Source organism: Acanthochromis polyacanthus, chromosome 9 (genome assembly GCF_021347895.1).
Source record: "Acanthochromis polyacanthus isolate Apoly-LR-REF ecotype Palm Island chromosome 9, KAUST_Apoly_ChrSc, whole genome shotgun sequence".
Classification (NCBI taxonomy): Eukaryota; Metazoa; Chordata; class Actinopteri; family Pomacentridae; genus Acanthochromis; species Acanthochromis polyacanthus.
In genome coordinates this window covers 30,055,230-30,066,112 of record NC_067121.1, presented here as the reverse complement: position 1 = coordinate 30,066,112, position 10,883 = coordinate 30,055,230, and the positions used below count along the sequence as shown (strand labels likewise).

The window sequence follows — 10,883 nt, the reverse complement described above, 5'->3', positions numbered from 1 at the left end:
TAAATAGAATAAAAAATAATGTTCCTGTATAAAAAAATATTAATCAAAATGAACCATTAAAGAAAAGTCTAATGAAAGGAGAAATAGGCTAGGCTATCATGGCGCCGCTCCAGATCTTCAATTTGCTTTTCATGTGTCTCGATGGCAGCTTCGGTTGAAGACAGGCGGTTGTGAACCTCGGATAAACCTTGCTTAATGCCCACAACGGAGCTATTCAATTCGGCGAGCCTCTTGTCAACTGTATTACTCAGCGTGGTTATTGCCGTGAGAGGCAGAGCGGCTCGCCACGGCAGCACTAGCCTCCAAGCTACTTGCTAGCCCGGGCGGGCTCTCGCAATTTTCATCTTCGCCAGCTTGTTTCTTTCCTTTGCCCGGTTTAGTCATGTCTTGCAACAAGCATCGGTTCTCTTAAAATACTATGCAGAGCGCATTTAATGTCTGAAAGGTGAGGGGAAAAGCTGAAGCTTAGGCAGAGCTCCTCGAACCACGTCTTACTCCATGGCAACACAACCTGGAAGTTCCATTTATCGTTATTTTTAAAATTATTTTCTTTATTTGTCTTTATATTTCTACTTTTATTAACCGTTTATTTTTTGATTCATTTTTTGATTAATATTGCTTTATATTGCCACATTATTTTTATTTTATTTATAACCACATTTATTATAATTTTTTAAATTATTGTATTTATTTGTCTTTATATTTCTACTTTTATTAACCTTTTCTTTTATGGATTTGTTTTTGATTAATATTGCTTTATATAGTAAATTTTTTTTATTTTTTATTTTATTTATTCGTCTTTACATTTCATCTTTTATTTACTTATTTTATAGATTTATTTTTGTAATTTGGCACTCACCACTCCATACATATCTCTCAAATCTACGACCATTGACCCAAACACTAGATGTCTCAAGGCGGAGTCGGCGTGTCGTCACTTGGCGGCCATCTTAGGACAGGGGACTGCTCTGGCGCGCTGTACTGTGTTTGTATATCTATGATCGAGCAGCCCTGTCCCAAGATGTCTGCCATGTGGCGACGTCGCTCCCCATAGGCTGACAGCGCTCACGAGGCTTCGAACGTCATAATTTTTGACTCCTCCCCTAAAGCAGGCCTCATACCCGCTTCGTGGAAACGCCCCCTCCATTACTCGACACGCTTCGAAGCCTCGTAACATCACTAGTGGATGGAAGGTGAGCGACCTACACAAACAAAAATACACTTAACTTGCTGAATTCTTGACGGATTTACAAATGGTTTGGTTTATTAAAAACCTTATTAACGTGTCTATGATTCAGGCCACGCAGACCTTTTGAAATTGAGTTTTTCTTTTCGATATCGCTGCATAGTTGTGTGTTTGTTACAGCAATTTGCAAGGCTGCAATCTGGAAGTTTCAATTATTATATAGGTTTCCGTGAGACCAATAATAATTTTGTGATATCCTAGATTTAGATTCATTGTGATACGGTAACTGGCTGGCTTTGTGTTTGCAAAAATACCCCCCTCCAGTGCAAGAGGCCACACTTTTGTGCAGCAATGTATAGAACTATGGGAATCATTTAGCAAAAGATCATTCTGAATCATTAAATTAATTAAGTTTTATCAAAACGGTGGCCATGGGGCAAGATGAACCAAAAGCCTTGGGGTAAATTGAACTAATATGAATCACAATTCATATAACGTACATAATTTGTTCAGTTTAAGTTTAAAATATCACGTGGGTCAACGTATCCCTTTATATTTAATATATTTATTAATTAGAAATATAAAATATCAAACTATTAAATGTTTAACATAAACACTGACCATTTAATTTCACTGTGTGTATGTGTGCAGCTATGGCAGGTAATGCTCTACTATCTACTTTTTTAAGTTAATATGAAAGTCCATGGTTATAATTATCCGTAAATATGCAATAACATGATTACATCTCTGGCGTTTATAACAAATCAAACCGTTTAAAAATCGGTTGAAAGTTGAGCAAGCTATGGTTAATTAAATAGTTCATGCTCCATAGGCATTAATGTTATCAGTGAGCCAGCAGCACCTAGGTAAGATGGCCGCTGCGTAGCGACGTCAGCCCTCATTGGCTCACAGCGTTTGTAAGCTATCTGGTAGATGGCTGATGGGACTGTCAATCACCGGTCGGCCATCTTACCTAGGGGGACTGTTCCGGAGCGCTCTATAGTAGTGGATGGAAGGTGAGCGACCTACACAAGCAAAAATACACTTAACTTGCTGAATTCTTGACGGATTTACAAACGGTTTGGTTTATTGAAAACCTTATTAACGTGGCTATGATTCAGGCCGCGCAGACCTGTTGAAATTGCAGTTTTTCTTTCCGAAAATCGCTGTATATGTGTGTGTTTGTTACAGCCATTTGCAAGGCTGCAATCTGGGAGTTTCAATTATTTTATTTTTTTTATTGTCATCATACAGCTTACAGGCATTCAAGATTCAAGTATGTCCAACTGAGCAATATTAACAAGAACATAACAGTAACAATAAACAAAAAAAGGAAGGGAAAGCCAAGATCTTCATGGTGATACAGAGCCAAGAAACAATTTCAAGACAATTGTGCAGCCACAGTGCCTTCTTAGATTTACAAAGTTTTAGAGTTTCCATGAGAGATGTTAGTTCTTTTAAGAAAACAATAAAAACAGGTTTTACATTACCAAATTTACATTTTTGTATGAAAAATTTAGCCATAATAATTAAGTTGTTAGTAACAAAGCTTTTTTCTTTGTCACCTAAGACAAAACCAAATTTAACATCAGCATATTTCAAAAATGGAGTACCCAAGTCATTATGTGTCACCCAAATATAGAAACTATCCCAAAAGATCTTGATAAAAACACAGCTAAAAAGTACGTGTTCCTCAGTTTCAATGTTAACGGTACAAAAAACACATTCATTGTCACAATATTAAACTTGGAGTTCAAAAATTCTTTACAGGGATATATATATTATTAATAATTTTGAAACATAGTTCTTTGGCTTTGAAAGGAATAGGAAATTTAATATAATTGCATCTAATGTTTTTAATGTTTTGACTGTTGAAACCTTCCATTAAATTCCGTCTTCTGAGAGGTAAGAGAAAACATTCCTGAGTCAGTGTAGCCCTGAGAAATTGGTTGTTACACTTTTTGTCCACAATGGGGCATCCCTGGACCGTTAGAGAATGCAATGTAGGGGTAATCTATGTGTATAAAAGCGATCCTTTTAGGGTGCAAACAAGGGCTTGTGGGATTGCATTAATAACGTCGGAGAAATGTTGCTCTGACCAGGCAATATTAAATTTGCGGCTGAAATCAGCAAAGTTAAGAAGGTTTACCCTCTCATCCATTAAGTGCAATACCGACCATATTCCTTGTTCATTCCAGTCTTTAAAATAAAATGATTTTTTCCTAATAAGGATGTATCTATTATTCCATATTGGTGTGTCATGGGGCGTGAAGTTGTGTTTATATATTAATTTCCAGTACTGTTGGACTTGTTTGTGAAATTTGGATAGTTTTATGGGAAGATTAGATAATTCAAAATCACATTTTAAAAGAAATTGGATGCCACCTACACTAGAATATATTTTAGAAGGGAGATTGAACCGTAAAGTATCTGCCTGAACCAAAAAATGTTGTAACCACCTTAGTTTTAAAACCCCATTCATTGGATCAAAATCAATAGCATTAAGGCCACCTTCCTCCAAAGATTTAACAATGTCATTTTTCCTTATATAGTGATGTTTGTTTTTCCATATGAAATTGTAGTTGTTTTGATTGATTTGTCTGATCACATTTTGAGGTACATCAAGAGAATAAGCTGGATAGATAATCCTTGAGAGGCCTTCCATTTTTGAGAGCAATAATCTGCCAAAGATAGAGATATATCTCTGCAACCATGTGTTCAAAATGCTTTGGCTCTTTTTAATAGTGTTGTCAAAATTGGTTTTTACTCGTTGCTCTGAGTTTTTTGATATATTAACTCCTAAATATTTTACTTGGCCTTTTACAGGTATGCCATACAATGTTGTCTCGGGTTGGTCATGAATGGCCATTATGTCACATTTCTCAGTATTTAAGTAAAAGCCAGAGGCTTTTGAGAATTGGTTGACAATTTGTCAAGCTATAGGTATTTGTGCTCAGAATGCTCAGAATTTCAGCAATATTTCAGAGCAATGGTGATATTGTGTATGTGGAAAAGTTTTAGATCTTTGAGTTCATCTCATAAAAAATGGGAGCAAAAACAAAAGTGTTGTGTTTATACTTTTGTTGAGTGTATGTAATAGTAAAAGCACCAGAGACTTGAATACCTCTGTTTATGACTCCATCAATCAAAAAAAAAAAAAATTGCAACAGCCAGGAAAAAAAGTATTTTTGACATATTTTTACAAAAAAGTTTTTGACTGATTTTTTAAAATTTATTTTTAGGAAACTAAAATTCTCCAAAGCTTCATGTACTGTTGATAGAAAAGCATTGACAACATGTAAAAAGTTTATTTACTACATGAACCCCACTTTAACTCTTGACAACTCATTGCAACAGTGATTCCATCTCAATCACTGAAAACCGGTCTGCAATCCTCTTAGGGCATAGAAATGCTAATGACATGCACACTTCCCATCCCACCCTCTATACACACCTACAATGCCAAAGCCCATCTGAAGGTCTGGGCTCGTAGAACATCAGACAGACACACCTTGCCCCACTGGAGAGCAGTTAGGAATGCTAATGTGGCATTAGGTCGACTGCTCTCCCACTTTTTCAGCAGTAAATTAATCATTCACATGAAAATACAGAGCAGGAGGTTGAACACAAACAACTCTCAGATGGTAATGCCCGCACAAATCTGTTTTATCTTTATGAAAAGGTTTGCAAATGGTAGGAAAATAAGCAGTCTGTGTCAATATGTCCTGTCAAATTTTAAGGCTGGAAGAAGTGGGGTGTTGAAGACATTGTGGGCCTTTTGGAGCCACTGTGATACTGGGCCTCCCAGAGTAGCTGTCTGGATAGCCTATCCAACTTTGGTAACAGCTAAAAACAACTTTTGTTACATAATACATATATTATTTTATTAGACTGAACTTTACAGTTCTGCAGTTTCATTTAGCACATGCTTTTATCCAAAGCAACATACATCTGAGAGCAGATACAACACAAGCATGGATCTAGTCAGGAGAAAACCTGGAGAAGTGCCATGAAACACCCTCAAGTGTGATAATAGGAATGTGGTGCCTACAGGCAGTGCAGATGGAATGGGATTTTTTTTTTTTTTGCAGTCTGTCAAGTGCATTGAAAACAAATTACATCAAATTAGATTAGCCTTTAATCGAAGGCCTCTCTGTCCATGGTGCACTATATTCCTAGCCTAGCCGCACTAGACAACCCATGGCAACGAATTTAATTCTCTGCCAGGGTGGGTCTAGTTACCCTCCATAAGGCTCGAGGTTGGATGCTCCTAAAACTGGCCGGACGAATCACCATGAAGTGTAGAGTCAGAAGGCGGGCGTAACTAAGTGACGACAGAGGCACGACGATTCTGATAGAAACAACCGGAAACAACTAGCCTAGCCGTGCTAGACAACCCACGGCAACAAATTTAATTCTCTGCCAGGGTCGACAACAAAAACGACAACAGTCGTTGAGCTCCATTATCACCAACTCTGAATAATCTTTCTGTTAACATGTCTGTAATATACTTGAGCTTCACCCATTGACTGTATAAATAAGGCTTCACCGAACTACCGCATCCTCTGATTTCCAGCGCTCTAAGAGTCTATTCATTGCGCTGATTGGTTGTATACCTACCCAATTGCTACAGAGTGATTTGATAGACAACCTTTTAGCCCGCCTCCCTCCCTGTCGAGCATGCCTAGACCCTTGCGTCTTCAGAGCATGGGTCTAGCGCGGCTAGGCTACTATATTCCTACAGTGGCATACTATAAAAACTAAGCTGCACTGGGTAGTAATTTGATTAAACAGAAACTGATTTAGATGTCATGAAAACACAGTATCTACAGAAATAATGACAACCTTAAAACTAGAGTTTGACATGTAAATGCTCTATGGACTTTAAAATTTGTAATCAAACAGGACCAAACTTCAGGCCTTTATCATGAAAGGTCACTAAATGCAAAAGAACTGCATACAAAAAAACGTGAGTCCAGGGTAGGCATCTGGTTTGCATGTCTGATCATCTCAATCTTTGTGACATTTACTTGCCTGATCGGATTTATTGAGACATAGTTTACCAAAACACAGGTAAAGTAATTCTAAATATCTATAATTTCATATTGTGAACATTGCGAATTTAGGTACATCTCAGTTCTGAATGTTTTTCAGTTCTTTACTTTCCTATTTGTTTCCAACACAATGAAACTGAATTTGAAAGCAGATCATCTGAGTGGCCAATGATTACTGCCTACCAGGCGAGTGGATCAAAGACATTGACTCAGATGAGGACTCCCACCTCCATCCTGTCCACACCCAGACAGGCCCGGTGTTTTTGAACCGCAACCAGGTCCGTTTGTTTAACCTGGACGGATTCAAAACCTTTCCGGGGTTCTTCCAGCTCCGTTTGCAGTAATTCTTCACTCTGCTTTTGTTTTATTTGTTTCTGAGTGTAGTTTCATTGTGTTGCAGTGAACCCACCTGAGCCATGGCAGACTGGAAGAAAAAGATAAACTACAACTACAACACTCCTTTTCATGCCTACGCGTACGACATAATGTACCTGCCCGGGTCCGAGCAGAACCACAGCAACTTGACCAGCTGGGGCGAAGGCACATTCAGCGACCTGAGCAACTACAACGCCGGGGTACCACCGGACTGGTACTCCGCCGCCAAGACCGAGGACGGGTCTGCGCCTCCCACCACGGAGCAGAATGCCGTTAACGGTCACTGCCACTACCAGGGCTCCGGGGATGTGTATATCGGGGAGTCCCAGACCGGCCGCGTGCTGCTGACCGGACCCCAGCAGGCTGCAGACGAAGCCCGGGAGAACGAAGTGGGACGGCCCGGGAGCGACACCATTAGCGATATCGAGACGCACAATTCACCAGGTATGTAAATATGCGGCAGCCAAGTTACGTTTAACTTTATGTTGTTGTAAGGCCGTGTATCGCTACTTACTTGTCCGCTTCCGATTTCATCATGGAGAGTCGACTTTGAACTCCAGATAAGCTCCATCTTGGATTTCGAATGTCCCGCCAGTGGATTAGAAAAACAAACTGGAGACATCTGTGGGGGTATTGTTTTAGCAAAACTAGTTCGGTTTCACAATTGGCTGTTTTATTTTCACGTGACTTTTGCTACACTTCTGCCGTGAGTGAGATTCGTATGTGAAAAATGTATGGGTTTTAGCTCCCTGACCTCAGGCTCACATGCTTGTCCATGGTGGCTGCCTTTCGCTCTGCTGCCTTGTAAGTTGGCAGTTCCCGCCGTCTGCAAGCTTCAGGCGGTGCTATGTCTCAGGTGGCCGCCACCTGGGGGATAACCGAGCCGATCAAAGGAACCATAACTGATTTAATGAGCCATTTGCAGTTTCACTGTACCAGCCGTGTGTACTTAGACTTGCATGGCTTAATCTTTGAGACAAGCATATGCTACTGGCAGGATCAACCAGGTTGCCCAGACGGGCCGCACGAGCGTAGAGCTACGTGGCGCTTTTGAAGATTCCAGTTCACATTGACAAATCTCAGTTCACATAGACAAATTCTTTTACACATTGACAAATCTCACTTCGGACACATGGATTGAAATACAGACAGACAACTCTCGATTCACATTGACAAATAGTTTTGCTACAATAATACCCTCATAACATCTAGCGACTGCGTTTCAGAGTGGAAAACAAAACACTGGCACCTGAAGACATATATATATATATATATATATATATATATATATATATATATATATAATTTGAGTTTTCTGAAGGTTTCCTCAGTGGGGTTTATCTTTTATCACCAGATTCTATTTTTGTATGCATGCATTTAATGTGTCTTAGTGTTTTCTTTGCGCTTGGTGATACCAGATGTGTCCAAATTGGACATATTCTTTGTATTACAGAATATTTGAAACCATTTTAAGACCCGAAGCATTCATTTTGAAATAATGTATTCTTTATTTTGAGTGCACAATATTACAGTAATGCATATAATATTTAGGCTTTTCTTTTAAATTGATTGTTGAGCAGTCGTAGTAATATGACTGCTTGTCACATCATGCAGCACTGTTGAAAAAATTTCATATTAAGAAGATTAAGGCAAATGGGACAGGTTACCTTCTTTGTAACGAGTATGTCCAAAAGTGTAGGAAGTTGTTAGGATGAGGTGTCAGTTGGTCTATGATGTCCAGTAGCTGATGTCACATAAGAAGTCTTTGGAAGTTGGCTTTTCTTCTCTAAAAAAACAGTCTTCTGTGACCATGTCATATCACTCATTTGGCCTCTGTGTTTTCTCACTCAGAGTCCTGTAGCTCCAGCAGCAGCAGCAAGGAGGGGAGCCTCCCCCTGGCAGACCCTGCTACATGGGTCAAGAAAGACCTTCTTGAGGAGGTCAGCAGAAAGGGCCCTGATGCCAACAGGACCATCTCCTGCTCCCTGATAGAGGAGTCAAAAGTGTTGGCCACCACTGAAGGCGAGGGCACCAACGACGACACCTCTGCACCACCTTTAACCGACCCAAAGAAGCAAGACGCAGCCGGCGTAAACAATCCTAAAGGAAGGGTCCGGACAGCCTTCTCAGAGAGACAAATGAGCACACTTGTCCAGCGTTTCAATTTGCAGAGGTACCTCACCCCGTCTGAGATGAAGAGCCTGGCCGAGCTGACAGGCCTGACCTACAAACAGGTGAGCGATTTATGAGGTATAATGGGTGACAAGCAAACCGAAAGCTTATGTGCAGTGTCTGATCAGCTGCCATTCTGTGTTGCAGGTGAAGACTTGGTTTCAGAACCGAAGGATGAAGCTGAGGAGACACCAGAAGGACACCACCTGGGCGTCGGAGCACCATTCTGTCAAGGAAAACATTTACTCCAACATGCCCTCTCATAAGCCACCAGTAAGTAGCTCTCGTTTTTTGCAGCATTACTATATATTTTCAATTTATATGTTAATTCTGTCATATTATTTGAATGATTTTATTGCTGAAATACATGGAAATAGTCAAAATTGGACTGTCCTGCCCAAATTTCTTGTTAACTAAGAACAAAGAAAAAGCGGTTTGGACATAGAGTAAGACATCTGTAATGGAGGCTTAACCAAAGTCTGGTTATGGCCTTAAAGGCTTGATGAAACAATACTATCATCATACACTACATAAATGAGATACTATGACTGAATTTGGTATTAATTTGAACTACCTCTTGTTTGTGTTTCAGTATCAGGGAGAGGCGCGCCCTCCGCTCAGGGAGCATTTCAACCAGCATATGATGGAGGCGACCTTCAATAAGACTACTCCACAGAGCCTGCCCTTCTTTATGGCTGCCATGGGCTCTGCTGCTGGATCTCCCTGGTATCCCCCCTGGTCCTCTACATCACCGCACGCCGCAGTGCCCAACAGGCCCCAGGTGACCGGCTGGTCCGTGCCACCAGGTGTCAGTCATTATGATTACAACCCCGGCGCGTTCAACCTGGCCGGTGTCAACATTGTGAACAACATTGGGCACGGCCCAAGCTTTGAAAGCAAAGATGGAGAGCCTATTGGCCAGAGCACCATGAATACTGCTGCCATGGTACACAACGGCGGCCTGTAGTCGATGTTTGAGCTGATCATTTTATGAGTTTTTTCATAAATGTTTTCTAATGCCTGTGTTTTGATTCTATTATGTGCCTTATTCCTACAAGTGTTAAAGGGTTTTACTTTATATATGCACCTTTTTAATGTGTATTGGTGTCTTCATTGTGCCAAGTACTGATTGAGATCTGATGTGGAGACATTTCAAAGCATTTGTTTTCTATGAATACATATTTGATTTGGCAAATTAAAAAATTGTCTTTGTTGCATTTAACATATATATTGCTTCATAATTTTCATGTCTTCTGTATATATCTACAGCATAAAAATAAAGAAAAAAACATTGAAAGACCAAACCTTTGACTGGTGCTGTATGTTTAGAAGTGCAGGCTAATTTTTTTAGGATAAAGTGTCAGTTGGTCTATGAGGTCCAGGAACTGTTGTCCCAAAAGAAATGCCAGGAAGTCCTTTGCTGACGATGTTGTATTAAAAGCATTTTATTGAAAAGACTGTATTTACATCAGAACCAAAATCACAGTCAATGGTGACCATAGAATACAATTACAATATTGCTCCCATCACCATTATTTTGCAACAGTTCTTCAATCTACAAGGCATCGTTCCTTTATTGACGGCAGGGCCACGTGGAGCTAAATGGGGCCAGTGCAAAAAAAAAAAAAGTATTTTAACAGGCTGCCACAATCTTGTGTGGGGTAGTATAATTGCAAGTAGTAACACTTGCAATTATAACTCAATCCAGGGACTTAATGCTAACGACCCTGACACTTATTGGCTTCTTTTTAAATCTATTTGGAGAAGCAAACTTAATAACCGCTTTGAAATGGAGCCTATTAATAGAGGTGATTCTCAAACAAATGCAAATACAATTGACATATTCTGTTGTCATTTTCAGAATGAAATAAATAAAAAAGATTAGATGTAAATGACTTGAACCTCTTTAAAGACTGACAGAAGCACTTCTGATGTTTGGGGTTTGATGTTTTCTTTGCACATACACCGAATCTAGACAAACACTGCATATCCCAGCACCCCATACACTGAACTGCAAAACTGCAACATTTTTGGAATGTATTTTAGGAAAATATTAATACTGTGAGACATACCACATTCCAAGTTCAAACAACATG

The 10,883-nt window shown here is 39.8% G+C and overlaps 1 protein-coding gene across 1 annotated transcript; it reads left to right on the top strand.

Moving 5' to 3' along the window:
• Positions 1-1,102: 1,102 nt before the first annotated feature.
• On the top strand, positions 1,103-10,085 carry LOC110963837 (homeobox protein Hox-B1a-like). The gene is made up of 5 exons (XM_022212337.2): positions 1,103-1,193; positions 6,641-7,059; positions 8,467-8,849; positions 8,935-9,060; positions 9,380-10,085. The coding sequence occupies exons 2-5, from the start codon at positions 6,657-6,659 to the stop codon at positions 9,752-9,754; spliced, it is 1,287 nt and encodes a 428-aa protein (XP_022068029.1). The 5' UTR covers positions 1,103-1,193; positions 6,641-6,656; the 3' UTR covers positions 9,755-10,085.
• The last annotated feature ends 798 nt before the right edge of the window (positions 10,086-10,883 follow it).

Coding starts and splice junctions, on each gene's coding strand:
- LOC110963837 (XM_022212337.2), top strand. CDS start 6,657: ATGGCAGACTGGAAGAAAAAGATAAACTACAACTACAACACTCCTTTT. Junction 8,850..8,934: donor CAGGCCTGACCTACAAACAG/GTGAGCGATTTA, acceptor TCTGTGTTGCAG/GTGAAGACTTGGTTTCAGAA. Junction 9,061..9,379: donor TGCCCTCTCATAAGCCACCA/GTAAGTAGCTCT, acceptor TTTGTGTTTCAG/TATCAGGGAGAGGCGCGCCC.